This window comes from Podospora pseudopauciseta (genome assembly GCF_035222475.1).
Source record: "Podospora pseudopauciseta strain CBS 411.78 chromosome 5 map unlocalized CBS411.78m_5, whole genome shotgun sequence".
Classification (NCBI taxonomy): domain Eukaryota; kingdom Fungi; phylum Ascomycota; class Sordariomycetes; order Sordariales; family Podosporaceae; genus Podospora; species Podospora pseudopauciseta.
The window spans coordinates 849057-863965 of record NW_026946665.1 but is presented as its reverse complement, the minus strand read 5'-3'; the positions used below and the strand labels follow the sequence as shown (position 1 = coordinate 863965).

Genomic DNA, 14909 nt, shown 5'->3' with positions numbered 1-14909 from the left:
AGCAGCTTTCTTGATTTTGGGCCCTGACGGCGGGCCGGAAACTTATATGTTTCCTCTTTTTTTTTCTTTTTTTTTTTTCGTCGTCAGTTTCTAACCGCCGTCAGAAATACCCAAAAAACAAATAAAAAACGAACAAACAAGAAACAAACAAAAAAACAACAAATAAAAACAACAACAACAACAACAAAGCAATAACCACCCAAAATGGCATCAGTCGAACACTGCCTCTACTGCTTCGAAACCCTAGCCGCCGAGCTCCAAGGCCGCAAGCCCATGACCCTCGACCAAATCAAGAAATCATGGGCCGAATACATTTCATCAACAACACCAGCAGCAGCAACAACAACGTCCGAGGCAAGCAGCAGCAGCAGCAGCAGCGAGGCAGCAGTAAAACAATCCCCCGCCCTCCGCCGGCTGGCAGCCTCATCTTCCTCGTCCACGTCCTCCTCCTCGAGCTCCCTCTCCCTAACCTCCTCAACCCCAGCAACATCCCTCTCCTCCTCCCCTGCGCCCCCAGAAGGAGAAGAGGTCGCTTCCAGCAGCCCCCTCTTCATAACCTGGAACACGAACCACCCCCGCCACGGGTACATCCTCCGCGGCTGCATCGGCACATTCGAACCCCAACCCCTCGCCACAGGGCTCTCCTCTTACGCGCTGATTTCGGCCCTGCAGGACAGCAGGTTCCATCCGATTTCGCCGTCGGAGCTGCCAAAGCTGCAGGTTGCTGTTACCTTGCTCACGGACTTTGAGGATGCAAAGGATAAGATGGATTGGGAGCTGGGGAAGCACGGGATCAGGATCAGTTTCTATGAGCGGGGGAGACGGTACGGGGCTACGTATTTGCCCGACGTGGCTACCGAGCAGGGGTGGACAAAGGAGGAGACGTTGGTCAGCTTGATGAGGAAGGCCGGGTGGTCGGGGAGGGAGGAGGGGTGGGAGGGGGTGGATTTGAAGGTTGTGAGGTATCAGGGGCGGAAGGAGAAGTTGGAGTATGAGGGTTACAAGGAGTGGAGGGAGTGGGTTGAGGAGCAGCAGGGGAGGGAATAGATGGCCAGATGGGGAATAGACGAGTTTGGGGGGATGATGATACAAGTAATACAGCTACGGCGGGGTTATGATGTGACATGCATGGGATTTGGCGCTGGGAAATGGGTTTAGGTTTGGGATTTGGGAAGGTTAGGGGTGACACGGGGTTTTGGGGGGATGATGTTTGCGGGGTGGGGGGGGCGGGGGCTTGTAAGTCATCGGACAACACACAGCATTCGTCGGCTTTGCTACTGCAGTTGTGGTCATTCTCTCGGCTGCTTTTCTCGCGAAATAGACGGATGATCACAGTCCAAGTCTGCTCAACTTTTGTTTTGTTCCATCATGAAGAATCCCAACTGTCTGGTCTGGTCGCCATACCTGTTACTCTCTTGGATACCGGTCCTCATGAAGCAAAATCCCGCCCTTCCAACCAGAAGCAACCACAGATTAAATATCCATCTTGTCCACTCTTTGCTTTTCACACACCCACCTCCTCCCCACCTTTTTCCGTCCCCAGCTCTGGTGTCCGCTTCTCTCTCGACAAAGAGTGCCACCACTTGGGTGTCTTGATATCCATACCACAGCCAAGATTGGCAAACACACCTGAGTTGACCCGCTCGTCCATCACGGTTTGGCTTGGCGGGAGATCTGGGGGATCATGTTTGATGTCCATCTGATCTCGTGAAAGCCGTGTCGTGAACTTATTGTCTTCCAATCCGTGTGCCTGCTATTTTCTTCCTGGTCTGTAAGCAAGAACCCTTCATTCAACCTGGCTTGTGAGGTCTTGGCCATGGGTTGTACCTCGAATCTTCGTCTTACGTCTACAAGACACCCCTTCGACACTCCCAAACCAGCTGCTGCCATCTATGCATCAACATGGAAGTGTAGTTCATTTCCCCACAAGACGCCCACACGCGCCAATCCGACAATGGTCATCATCGCATCTTGTATCCATGATTAAAAGTCGATGGTATCAACCCGTTTCTCGTCACACACATGCCTCCCGCGGACCTTTGTGATCAAGAGTTCCCCCCGAAGGCCATCAAGGAGATGTCATTGCTATTACTGTCGAGAACGGACGTTTCTTCTCCCGGTTCCATTCGCATGATTGTGCCTCTTTCGTGCTCAACACTGCGTCGTCGCCATGTTTCTGTCTCCACTCTCTCTCGAGTCGCTGCTTTTCCCAGTTTTAGTTTTTCCCCCCCAGCATTGATCACAGTAGGAAGTGAAACTCTGTAGCCGGGAATACCCTTCCAGTCTCGGGCAAATGCTGCGTCTTGGTGAGCAGTAGGGTTAACTTTGCAAATCTCGCAATAGGGTTGCCGGTTGTCCTTCATACTACCAGAGCAGCGGCAAGGGCGGTTGAAGTCACAGGCACTGCTGTGGGAGACGCTGTAGTGAAAGCGGCCGGAGAAAAGTGGCGGAAAAGAGAGTGTTTGCTGTTGTTCTGCCCAGTATGCCAGGTCTGCTAATTCTGCTTTGTCAGCATCTTCTCGTCGTCCCCTACACATAGACATTCACTTACGCGGCAGCCAAGCGGCTGATTTTCGGGACGATGTGCGCTCGCAGTGATGGTCGGAAGCTTGGACGTCTCACCAGAGGCCATCCAACCCTGGTGAGCCTACTGGGAATTGTTGAAGCCATCATCCACTGACGTGGCAGAGGACAGACAATGCGAGCCGATTTGAGATCAAGGCTTGGTGGGTCAGGAAGGGCTGAAGGTCGTGGTGTTGGGAGGAGAAAGGTTGGGTGATGAAAGTGGCAAGAGATGAGAAGTCGAGGAGTCGATATTTTGAAAGGTAAACAAGTGGCACCTACTTACCTGCAAAAGAGGTACCGATTTGGTGAGTGGGTAACGAACAATGAGGGGGAGCTTTACGGCTCCCCCTCAGGCATACCTCCGTTTGCTCTATGACTGTTTGCAGCTATCTGCCACCCTGTTTCCCAATATATCGAATCCGCTATGGTTCCTCTTGCAAGGTATCTATCTACCAGGCCCTCAAACAGACCTGTCAAGCACATCCATCTACCCCTTATCTTTCCTCTACATACCACACCCCATCTACCCCTCGCCTGATCGCGCATCCCACCCTCTACTGAGGCACCACCTCCCTCCCCACCGCCTCCAACCCCTTCACCAACCCCTCCACCGTCCCCCTCAACGTCTGAGCATTGACCACCACCCTAAAGAAGCTCCCCCTGCTCTCCTCGCTCACATCCGGCGCGTAATCAACCATGTACCCCCTCCTCACCAACCTCTCCACCATCCCCCTCGTGACCTCCGTGTTCCCCTCCCCCGTCCCCCTCAACCTCCCCCCAGGCGCATAATAAAAACAAACCTGCAAGCACGGCGGCGGGTTCTCACTAACCAGCACAAAGTTCCCGCTCCGTTCCAGCAACCCGGCAAAATACGCCGCCAGCTCGAAAGCAGCCTCGATCTGTCTCCCAAACCCCTCCGCCCCGTAGTAAATCCACGCCAGCGCCAGCTTGAGCGAATCAGCCCTCCTCCCGCACTGGAGCGTCAAATCCGCCAAATCCCACACGTCAGACGGAGCCGAGCTGTGAAAGAGGTACCCCGCCGGAAGGGTGTTTGCTTTGTGGAAAACCGACATGTCCGGCCCCAGCAGAAACGAGCACGTGACCGGACAGTTGAGCATCTTGTGCGGGTTCACAGTCAGGGAATCGGCAAGGTGACTGCCGGCAAGCTTGTGCTTGTGAGCGGCGGAAAAGATGGCCGGGCCGCCCCACGAGGCGTCGATGTGCATCCAGAGGTTGAACTCCTTGCAGACGGCCGAGATTTCCTCAAAGGGGTCGTAGCTCCCCAAGACGGTGGTGCCGGCGGTGGCGTTGACGTAAAAGGGGGTGAAGCCTTGGTCGAGGGACTTTTGGACGAGGCGGCGGAGTTCAGAGGGGATTATCCTGCCGCTGGCGTCGACGGGGACGGTCCAGACTGAGGAGGAGCCGAAGCCGCAGGTTACGGCGGCTTTTTCGACCGAGTAGTGACCGTGGGAGGAGGTGAACAAGACAAAGGGGCCGTTGGAGGCGGCGGAGTTGCCGTTGATTTTGGATTCGGGGTAGAGGGTGTTGCGGGCGATGACTATGGAGGTGAGGTTGGAGGAGGAGCCGCCTTGGCAGGTTACGCCGCCGGCGCGGGGACCGTTGAAACCGAAGAGGGAGGCGAAGGTTTTGGCGGTGTGCTTTTCTATTACTGCCAGGGCTGGGGAGACCTGGTAGACGTGGACCTGGGAGGGGGTTAGGAATGGATGGATGATGGGTGAGATGAGGGGGAGACAACTTACATTTGTGTTGAGGACGGCGAGGACGAGCTCGGAGATGACGCCGACCTGTGTAACCGAGTTAGATGACTGACGAACAAAAGTTTTAGAGCAGCAACATACGGGGTTGGTGCTGGCATACAGCTTGTCCATGAACCCCTGGTCCCAGGTGTTGACGCTGTGCTTGAGGACATCTTGGATCGTCTGCAAGAGACCCTCCTCGCCACGGCCTACTCGAGGGAGAGACAAGGCCAATTCCTTGACCAGCTCTTCCGGTCTCTTGGACTCGACTAGGGCATTACAGACGACACCGTTCCTGTTTGGGAGCAGTTCCCCGGCAGCCCTGGATGGCACAGCATCATCGGCGGCCTGAATGAAGGGGATGATTAAGGATTTCACAGCATCAACGAGCTGCACAGCACAAGCACATGATCAGCTTTTGCAATCGACACGTTTACATTGTAGATGGACAACTCACATGTTCCACCTCGGATGCCCTGTTGAGAGTCTGCTTCTTGACCCCGTTGGTTCCGTTCATCTTTGTTTTGCTGGATGGTTCGATGTCAAAGTACAGGGTTGGGGTTCAGTCAGACAAGTCAGAGTAAGGTATCGAAAATACAGAGTGAGAGAGAGATTTTGATTTTTTTGTAGTCATCAGGGAAGAGCCTGCTGCGGGTGCATACGCCGAGGTCCACCCACCCGCATTCCACGTTCTTTCATCCCGCAGGCCATGCTGGAGCGGTCCCGGCACGGCGGCGTATGTACGTAAGGTAGCCGAGGATCCGGGATTCGGAGACAACGGGGGGGTCCTGGGGTCAGCATCGGCTCAACAGCCGAACTGTCGCAAGATGACCTCATCGCTGGCCATATTTTGGGGCGGGGGGAGGAGATGATTGCTGTGTTGGTGGTGAACTTGTCCGGAAAAGGAGGGGAGAAATGTTTCTTGCTATAGGCCGGGAAGGTCCAATTAAGGCCCGAAGCATCGGCGCGCACGCATTTATGCGTTTAGGGGCCGTTGGATGGTGATGTTCTGAACCAATCTTTCTTGGAAGAAAGGGAACGCCAGTATCTAGCGTTGGAATCAATGGGGAATTTCCAGTCGAATTTTCAAGGCTGAAAGCCCCTCTTTTGGAGATGGACGCCGCCGTCAAGAAGTCGAAGAGAGTGGGGTGGAAGTGGATTCAGGAACAGTCGCGACAGGGGCCTTAGATGATTGGCTGCGTTCCTGATGGACCATCACTCAGCGATTATCTTTCTATTTCTCAGGCCATACAAGAATCTAGACTTACCTATCTTTTCCCAATCCCTTCTGCAGGACCGCGCACACTGTCACACTGGCGCACGAGCACCTTGTCCAGGGGACCCCGAGAAAAACCCTGCGCGCACCTTGTAACGTGTTATCAGGCACGGGCCAATTTTGATTGACGGGATCTTGGGAATTGGGAAAAGAAAAAAGAAAGTTTGAAAAAAAAAAAAAAAAAAGGGAAAAAAAGGGAAAAAAAAAGGAAGGAAAAAAGGAAAATAACTATAAAAACAAAGATAAAAAAAGAAACATCACCACCCTCGCTTCTCGTTCTCGTCCCCGTTTTTCTCTCTCCCACTCCCCTCCCTCGATACCCGACGCGGCGGATACACTTCAGTACATGTCTCACCACTTTCTCTGTTCCTCCCTTGCCAACGGTTTTCATCCATCCATCACCTTCTGCGCGTGACGTCGCGTCCGGGCCAAACTGGTTGCTTGTCTGCTTGGTTGACATAAAGTTAGCTAGCTACCCCACCAGCTTTGCTCTACGCGGTAGTTGTCCCTTTTTACTCCACGCGCCCCCGACATTTGACGACAGGGGAGCCAACGACTTTTGTTAAATTGCCTATGCTCGGGCACTCCGTCTAGACCAGGATCGACTTTATTATCAAGACCTCCTCCGCCCCATCCGCACCAGCAAAACCACCTTTTGCGCATTTTCCAAATTCCCATATTCTCAAGAAGAACCGTTGGCGACGCCCCTATCCTACTCAAGGCCGGCCACCACCACACCCACCATCGACACCACACATAGCTAGCTAGCTAGCTTACACTTGAAAGCCAACAACAACCACCGACAGCCACAACCAAAAACCACAATCACAACCACAAACAACAACAAAAAGAGAAAGAAAGAATGCGCTCCCCCCACATGAACCACACCCCCACCACCTCCCTCACCTCACCACCAAACAACCACCACCTGTCGTCTCCAACAACAGCAACGACAACAACAACAACAGCAACCACCTCCCCCCGAAATGACCCCCCCATCCCCATCTCGATAACCATCTGCGGCGACGGCGGCTGCGGCAAATCCTCCATCACCCTCCGCCTCGTCCGCTCGGGCCAGCCAGGCAGCTGGACAGACGACTACGACCCCACAATCGAAGACTCGTACTCCATCACCCGCCGCATCGACGGCGTCACCTACCACCTCTCCCTGACCGACACGGCAGGGCAGGAAGAATACCGGGGCATGTGGGCCTCTTCCAACCTCTCCTCCGACGCCTTCCTCCTCGTCTACGACATCACCAGTCTTGACTCGCTGCACGCGCTAGAGTACTTTAACGATCTGATTGATATGGAAGCGGAAACAAGAATGGACAACGCTGCGAGGGCGAGGAAGGCGGGGGTGGTGGATTTGGGAGGGTTGGGTGGGGAAGGGAATAAGATGGTGCCGCCGGTGAAGATTGTGGCGGGGAACAAGTGCGATTTGAAGGAGGGGAGGAGGGTGGCGGCGCAGGTTGGGCTGGAGTGGGCTAGGGGGAGGGGGTGCGGGTTTATGGAGACTAGTGCGAGGTTGGAGGTTAACATTGAGGAGACGTTTGAGTTGATTGTTAGGAGGGTGGTGGAGGGGAGGAGGTTGGCCGAGATGGAGGCGGACGAGTTACTTGGTGGTGGTGGGAGGGGGAATGAGATGGGGAATAATAAGAGGGGGATGACGAAGCCGTTGACGCCGTTGCCGGATCGGAGGGGGGAGGAGGAAGGGGGGGAGAAGGAGTTGGGGAGGAGGGGGGTGAATAATATTGAGGGGGGGATTGGGAGACCGGGGTTTTGGAAGAGGTTGAGGTGTTGGTGATATTTTTTTAATTTTTTTTTTTTTATTTTTTATTTTTTTAATTTTTTTTCTTTATTTTTTTTGGGTTGTTGTTTTTTGTTATGGGATTGTTTTGATTAGGATGGGGATTGTGGTGTTGGTGGTGTTGGGGTGCATGCGGTTGGATGGGGGGCGGAGGGTTGTTCATTTTGACCAAAAGGAGGGCTGGTTAAGACGGAGGGGAGAGTGTACGAAAGTATTATATATATGGCTGGGCTGGCTGTCCAGGAGACGGCATCTCGGAAGGGGGAAGAGGGGTTTTTATATTATTATTGACCTACAGATACCTACTTGCGCGTTGGGTTTTTCAATTTTGTCGTTTGGCACATGGACACCACACACACATCGGGAGGCAGGCGTTTGTTTGGATTTTTTGACTGTTGGAGATGGTGGATTGGCACGTCTGTCTGTCTGCTTTTTTTTTTTTATTTTTTTTTTTTTGGTCTAAACCCCCATGTCTTAACACACATTACCTGTATATAATCTATTGAGACAAACCCTCGACGGGTAAGAGTCATCGCCATCGTCATCATCTACCTAGCCATAACACATGACCAATGCAGCATTTATGGCAGTCTTCGACACTTTTTGTTTTTTTTTTTTTTTTTTGGTTTGTTTGTTTGTTTGTTTTGTTTTTGGTCGACAAGAAACCTCCGCATCGGTTAAGAGCCTCTCCGATCCCGCAGTGAAGCGGAAACAGTCGGGGGGGTGGTGTCACAGCCGCAGGCGAGGTCTTGACAAGAAAGCAGCAAAGTGGGGAAGAGTTGTATTGTATGTCATTGACTTGCATTTTTTGGCTTTCTTGTGAGCGGTTTTCCAGTCAGCAATGGGGATTTATTTGTGTCTGATTGACCAATTCTAAAGCCGAGAAGTGCGCCAGTGGCCGTGGGTATCCGCTGATTGCCATGTTTTCTTATCAATTGATGGTCTAGATCTTTGCGGTACCGTGGTTGAGGTTTGGGGATCAATCAATGGCTTGAAAAGGAGGGGTTATTGAGAGGGGGGATGACTGATTGATAGAGGAGGGTGGTGGTGAATACGGTTTGAGTTGGCCCTCGTCATTGGACTGTCCTGAGGAAGGGGGGGCGGGGGGGAGTGGTCATCTTGGGACTTGGGGCGAGGGCCACTCCACCTTCTTGAGTGGTTTGAGCATGTTCACTGGTTGGAGACTGCAGGGCGATGCTCAACTCGAAACTTTGAACCCCTCTTGGTGGTGGTGGTAGTGAGGGGTTCGGACTATCTCGTGGGGGTTTGGATGAGTCGTGTGGAGAGGGCACTAGGGAACCTTCTTTTCGAACGGACCTTGGTCGGGGGAGTTTGCAAGTGGGAGGTTTGGGGAGGTGGATGGGTATAAAGGGAGGGTTCTTCTCCGGGGGCGGTTGAGGTTTCTTTTTTCTTCTTCTCTCTTCTGCAAAGCGACTGTCGACAGACTACTTCAGACATCCAACAGATACCAGTTCAACTTCTCTCGTAAATATCACTCCCTGTTTTTGACCTGTTGTAGTAAGGTGGCTGTTGGTTGGATGTACTAATACATGCCTAGGTCAAACACAAACCGGTACATACCATGCCTCTTTCTCACAGGAGAAGAAGCAATGGGTCACTTTGCGCTGGTGATGGTGGTGTTGTGTGAACCACTCTCATGATCAAGACTTGTCAGACAATATGTCATCAGGTAATTATCTGAACGCATGAGCCGGTGCCCCTTTCTCTTCTCATTATCTTCTGGATCATGACGAGGGAGAGGTGGCTGAGATCATACGGCCTCGGAACTTGATCTGGATAATACCAGCGAAAGGATCATGCTTCTCGCTCCTCCCCTTTGTTTTTCGAGGATGAGCTCCCCCCTAACATCCCTAGATAACATACAACCCATCAAAATGGCCCCCTCCGCCGTCACCCCTCCCCAGAAGCCCGCCGTTCTGGCCACCCACCCCCTGAAGTCAGTCAATCTCGACAACAAGACCGACGTCACGCCCACCCCCGCCATCAAGGATGACCTCGCCGCCCTCTTCAACAACTGGGACTCGTTCACCTTCGCCCCCATCCGCGAGTCCACCGTCTCCCGCGCCATGACCCGCCGCTACTTCAACGACCTGGACACCTACACCGAATCCGACATCACCATCGTCGGCGCCGGCTCGGCCGGTCTCTCGTGCGCCTACGTCCTCGGCACCCTCCGCCCCGACCTCAAGATCTCCATCCTCGAAGCCGGCGTCGCTCCCGGCGGCGGTGCCTGGCTCGGCGGCCAGCTCTTCTCTGCCATGGTCATGCGCAAGCCTGCCCACCTTTTCCTCGAGCAGGTCGGTGTTCCGTTCGAGGACGAGGGTGACTATGTCGTCGTCAAGCACGCCGCGCTCTTCACCAGCACCATCATGAGCAAGGTCCTTCAGATGCCCAACGTCAAGCTGTTCAACGCGACGACGGTGGAGGATTTGATCACCAGGCAGGACAAGGAGACTGGGGAGGTGAGGATCGCGGGTGTGGTGACCAACTGGACGCTGGTGAGCATGCATCACGATGATCAGTCCTGCATGGACCCCAACACGATCAACACCAACGTTGTCGTTTCCATGACTGGTCACGACGGGCCGTTTGGCGCTTTTAGCGTCAAGAGACTGGTCAGCATGAAGCAGATCGAGGAGCTGGGCGGGATGAGGGGGTTGGATATGGGCAAGGCTGAGGATGCGATTGTGAAGAGGACGAGGGAGATTGTGCCTGGGTTGGTGGTTGGTGGTATGGAGCTGAGTGAGGTTGATGGGGCCAACAGGATGGGTGCGTCTTCTTTTCCCTCTTGACTTTGTATAAACACGAACAATTTGCGGCTAACATGAGATGACAGGCCCTACCTTTGGTGCCATGGTCCTCTCTGGTCTCAAGGCTGCCGAGGAGACCCTCAGAGTCTTTGACCAGCGCAAGGCCCAGAACGATGCCGAGCTCTAAGAGGCTCACATGACGACAACCTTGAGCAGACAAACATGGACATGCTCGATGGGAACACATATACACACGGCAGGCTGAAGGGGAGGTGCCACGTTCCTTGAGATTTAGCTTTGGCTTTGTGACCTATCTACCTACCTACCTTGGTCGCCCACAGACAGATTGTGGGTGCTACACGTACATGAAATGGGTATCACTTTATGATCAGTTGCTTCATGTTGTCCCCAATGCAAGCAGTGATATCAACGTTTCAGAGCCACCAGATGATTTGCCACCCGAGATTCTACCTTGGTCATCGAATTTTTGACGAGAAGAAATATTATTACAGCTTGCTAAACAGCAACATCCATCCACCCTAGATCACCACCACACACCATCAAAACAAAGTGCAAATATTACATAACCATGACCGCCCCCAACAGCCCAGCAAGCACACCCGTAACAGCACGGTGGCCCCTCCTTCCAACCCCAGCAGCAGTAACCACAAAGCTGGTCGACGAGGGTTTGTACGGGGCATAATCGCTCGCTGTCGCCCCATCAACAGGAACATCCGGCAGCGGGGGAGGACCGTAACCACCGGCAGGGACAGAGCTGGCGGTGGCCACCGGGCGAGGGACTGATGCCGGGGGTGGCTGACCGTAACCCTCTCCACCACCACCACCACCACCACCGATAGCAGAAGAACTGGTAGCAGCTGGGTCAGACACTACACTCCCCAGCGTCACCACCTCGGTAGCAGTCTCGACAGCAGCCGTCTCCGTCACCGTCGAACTAGCATGAGGCAAGCAGCCATGACACTCCCCCCCAGGAGTATGCCCCGGCACGGTCCCCACCCACGTAGTCACAGTACAAGTGCTACACATCTGCGCCGTGACCGTGACCGTAGTCTTTGGGTTCGCCGGGCAGGACGTCACCGTCACGGTGAAGTTGTCGTCTGAAGCGGAGGGTGTGCCGAAGATGCAGGGGTAGCATGGTTGGGAGGGGGTTGGTGTGGCGCAGATGGGGCGGGTGAGGGTGGAGAGGTGTTCTGTTTTTGTTTCCGTCACTGTGGTTGGGTTAGTATGATGGTGAAAAAAAAGAATGAAAAAAAAAGGGAGGGGAGGGAAGGGGAAGGGGAGGGTACCTGTTGAGCCGGAGGGGCAGATTTCGACTATTTCGATGATGTGGATTATTTCTATTCCGATCCAGGTGTCGCATTGTGATGTTGGGGAGGGGGAGGGGGAGAGGGAGTCGCAGTCTGATGTGGGAAGAGGTATGTTTGACCCGGATAGGCTGCCGGAGTTGGATGTTGTTTGTGTGCTGGTGGTGGTGCCCCCTTGGTTGGAGGAGGTGGCGGAAGTGTCTCCGGGAGAATATGAGGTTTCTGAGCTGGAACCAGAGGGTTGGTTTGATGATGGAGCTGAGGCTGTTCCAGAGGTGGAAACGCTGCTGGACTGGGTGCTGGGTGTGGCGGATAGTGTTGATGTCGTGATTGAACCTGTTAGACTGGGGGGGGTTGATGGAGTGAAGGAGCTTGGTGAACCGGAAGAGCTTGGTGAACCCGGGGTGCCAGAGCCAGAGGCACCGCCTGTAGCCGAGTCAGATGAGGCAGGACCACCAGAGCCAGAAGTTCCGGGAGACCCAGTTGCCGACCCGGCTGCCGACCCAGTGCCGCCAGTCGAGCTCCCACTCAAAGGATCGGAAGCACCCGTCTCTGAAGACACCGCAGACGTCCCGCTTGCGGTCCCCATACCACCCCCTCCCGTGGCGGTGTTTGTCAGGCTGCCGCTTATGTAGCTCGTACTCCCCAACCCTCTGTTCGTCGAGCTCGAAGAATCAGGAGCTCCGGGCGCTGTCACGGAGCTTTCACCAACCGTCATGGTCTTGGTAGATCTTGTCTCGCTGATACCCGGTCCATTGCCAGAATCTCCTCCGCCCGAGGACGAACCAGAAGGATACACCGTTACTGTTGATCGAGACGAACCTGAGGCACTTTCAGATGCCGAACTGGCACTTGGTCCGTTTCCAACATCTCCACCACCCGAAGACTGACCAGAAGGATAGACGGTAACCGTTGTTCGAGATGAGCTTAAAGCAGTTGTTGGTGCTGGACTAACCCCCGGGCTATCACCACCCCCAGCGCCAGAACTCTGACCAGAGGGATAAACAGTAACCGTCGACTGTGACTTTCCCGACGCCGTCCCAGATACATCCCCACCCGAAGACGAACTTCCCGGTGCGGAGCTAAGCCCCGGTGTAGGGCTGACCCCCGGTGCAGAGCTAGCCCCCGGCCCATTCCCATCTCCCCCGCCAGAAGTCTGACCACTCGGGTACACAGTCACGGTTGGCTTCCCCGAGCCAGACATTGTTCCGGAACCAGTCATGGATGAATCCAATCCCAGTGATGAAGAACCTCCCATAGTCCCCGTCTCAGACCCACTTGCACCACCGGACCCCGACTCCCCAGAAGGCCTCACAGTCAATGTAACCTGCGGTTCGCTCCCCGTCGTCGTCGTCAAAGACCAACTCGGCTCATCAGTCCCAGGCGGATAAGACGTCGTGTCCGAAAGCGTCGGAATCTGCCCATCAGCAGGCACTCCTGGCACTTCGGCCGTAGCCGTGACCGTCACCGGGGGGGTTTCAGAGCCTGAAGCTGAGGAGGAGACTTGCCCCCCACTGTCCGGACCGCCGGCTGTTACTGTTACTGTTGGGTAAGAGACAGATGATGTGCCTCCCATCGACCCTGTTGGTGTTTCCGAGGGAGGCAAAACCGTCACCGTCCCAGGTTCAGATTCAGTGGCATTATTCGAGGCGGTGACGACAACTGTCTCTGGGGAGCCACTGGAGTCATCAGAGTTGCTCGGTGAGCTGGATGGGGCGGGTGGTGTTGAGGTGGTAAATGACGGCGACCCTGAGCCGGGATCGTTAGAGGCGGTGATGATGACCGTGCCCGGCTCCGCGTCCGTGGCGACATCCGAGCTTGGTGATGGGGGCCAGGAGGCGGTAACGATGACGGTTGGCGTATCGGGGTCGCTCCTGGTGGTGTTGGATGATGCAGTGCTTGGAGTTGGGGCTTGGCTTGAGGAAGAAACCCATGGGGGTCTAGAAGGCCAGACTGTGATGGTCACGGGTGGTTTTCTGGTTTTGGTTTGCGGGGAGGAGGTGTTGGTGTAGAGCATGCTGGTGGAGAGGCTGGTGTTGGTGGGTGAACCGGTGCTCAGGGCAATGGAGCTACCATGTTTTGGTTAGCTAGTAGCCCAAGCAAAAGATGAAATACGTACCTGGTGTTGTGGAAGGTGGTGCTGCTGCTCGATATCGACGTCGATGAACTAGACGTGGTGTTTTCGCGACACAAACCAGGCGATATCATCCCAAACAGGCATTTGCAAGATGACGAGCAGAGGCTATCTGGCATCCCGTTGACGGCCTTGCCATAATCACATTCCTCGTTGTACGCTGCCTCGGTGACATTGTTGCCGCAGCCAAGTGGTGTTGCGCCGCGAGCAATGATGTACGGTGTTCCATGCGTGCCGTCTGCAAAGGTCCGCTGCCCCAGGCCAGTCGTGTTGAGCGCGATCGCCAAGGGCTCAAAGGCGCCATTCCCTTCGGTAGGGTACTCTGCAAACACCTCGTGAGCACTGCAGTTCCAGTTGCTCGCCATCTCATCGGTAAGGGACGTCATCGAATCGTCCGTGGCGACAATGTGCACCTTGTTCAGACATGTCAAGTTGCCCCGGACTTTAAAGACGCCTATCTCCGACAGAGCCTCGATGGTGGTCGAAGCTGCGTTGCTCTGGTAGTAGCATGACAGCGAAAAGTACATGCCAGTGCCATTCTTGCCCGTGGAAGCAAGGCTGATAGAATCCCGGATCATAGCCGACGCACCGGCGAGCTTGTACCACTTGGAATGGTAAGAGGGGTCCGTCCCGATGAGCACCATGTTGCCCGTGACGGCAGGCGACCAGACCTTCTTGGTATTGTCCAGGAACTTGATCGTGCCCAGGCTCGTGTTGCAAAGGCAGTCCGGGACAATAATAGACTTGTACTTGGCAAAGTCGGCCGTGGTCATCTTGTTCCATTCGTCTTCCGACTTGCAGGCATACGCTTTCGGACTTGTCAGTTACGGTCTCGTCCAACCAGAATAGCAACCCACGTACGTGTTAGACCGAGCTTCTTTGCCTCGTCGTACTCGGTATAGTTCAGCCCGTACATGTACGGGAAAAGAACGTTTCCCTCGGCCATCACAAGGACTGCCAAGCTGGCCAGCGCCAACAAAAGACTGTGAATGGTGTGCATGGTGGCTTCAAGGGGGTTGGTTCAGGGGTAATGAGTGACAAGATCGGGGTATCCCTTGAAGGATGCGCCGTTAAACGACTGACTGAAAGGATGGACTGCGATAAGAATAAAATGAGAATACTGAAAAAAACAAATCCAACAGTCCAGTCAAGCCCTGGAGTGGGCAACAGGTCATATTTCAACACCATCGTCACGGCACAAATGGCTAAGATTAGACAGAGTCAAGGTAACCATTATAACTCGGGGCTTCTCGGCCAAACGAGAGGGTATC

The 14909-nt window shown here is 54.4% G+C and overlaps 6 protein-coding genes across 6 annotated transcripts; 3 read left to right on the top strand and 3 right to left on the bottom strand.

Moving 5' to 3' along the window:
• Positions 1–204: 204 nt before the first annotated feature.
• On the top strand, positions 205–1047 carry QC763_508490 (uncharacterized protein; the record flags this gene model as incomplete). Its single annotated transcript, XM_062913439.1, has 1 exon — positions 205–1047. The coding sequence occupies one exon, from the start codon at positions 205–207 to the stop codon at positions 1045–1047; it is 843 nt and encodes a 280-aa protein (XP_062764849.1).
• A 1347-nt stretch (positions 1048–2394) lies between these two features.
• On the bottom strand, positions 2395–2673 carry QC763_508485 (uncharacterized protein; the record flags this gene model as incomplete). The annotated part of the gene is made up of 2 exons (XM_062913438.1): positions 2395–2491; positions 2552–2673. The coding sequence occupies 2 exons, from the start codon at positions 2671–2673 to the stop codon at positions 2395–2397; spliced, it is 219 nt and encodes a 72-aa protein (XP_062764848.1).
• A 446-nt stretch (positions 2674–3119) lies between these two features.
• Positions 3120–5533, bottom strand: GAD2 (Glutamate decarboxylase 2; the record flags this gene model as incomplete). The annotated part of the gene is made up of 4 exons (XM_062913437.1): positions 4780–5533; positions 4425–4712; positions 4326–4370; positions 3120–4268 (listed from the first exon to the last, which is right to left on the bottom strand). Exons 1-4 carry the CDS (start codon positions 4837–4839, stop codon positions 3120–3122), a joined length of 1542 nt encoding a protein of 513 aa, XP_062764847.1. The 5' UTR covers positions 4840–5533.
• A 927-nt stretch (positions 5534–6460) lies between these two features.
• On the top strand, positions 6461–7405 carry QC763_508475 (uncharacterized protein; the record flags this gene model as incomplete). Its single annotated transcript, XM_062913436.1, has 1 exon — positions 6461–7405. One exon carries the CDS (start codon positions 6461–6463, stop codon positions 7403–7405), a length of 945 nt encoding a protein of 314 aa, XP_062764846.1.
• A 721-nt stretch (positions 7406–8126) lies between these two features.
• THI4 (thiamine metabolism-related protein) lies at positions 8127–10692 on the top strand. The gene is made up of 4 exons (XM_062913435.1): positions 8127–8194; positions 8288–8893; positions 8967–10198; positions 10266–10692. Exons 3-4 carry the CDS (start codon positions 9226–9228, stop codon positions 10364–10366), a joined length of 1074 nt encoding a protein of 357 aa, XP_062764845.1. The 5' UTR covers positions 8127–8194; positions 8288–8893; positions 8967–9225; the 3' UTR covers positions 10367–10692.
• A 66-nt stretch (positions 10693–10758) lies between these two features.
• On the bottom strand, positions 10759–14638 carry QC763_508460 (uncharacterized protein; the record flags this gene model as incomplete). The annotated part of the gene is made up of 4 exons (XM_062913434.1): positions 10759–11408; positions 11487–13573; positions 13624–14454; positions 14496–14638. The coding sequence occupies 4 exons, from the start codon at positions 14636–14638 to the stop codon at positions 10759–10761; spliced, it is 3711 nt and encodes a 1236-aa protein (XP_062764844.1).
• Positions 14639–14909: the final 271 nt, after the last annotated feature.

What these genes read in the sequence shown, in the direction of transcription:
- THI4 (XM_062913435.1), top strand. Translation starts at nt 9,226, where the DNA reads ATGCTTCTCGCTCCTCCCCTTTGTTTTTCGAGGATGAGCTCCCCCCTA. An exon ending in TGATGGGGCCAACAGGATGG is followed by an intron (nt 10,199 to 10,265) that starts GTGCGTCTTCTT and finishes ATGAGATGACAG; the next exon opens with GCCCTACCTTTGGTGCCATG.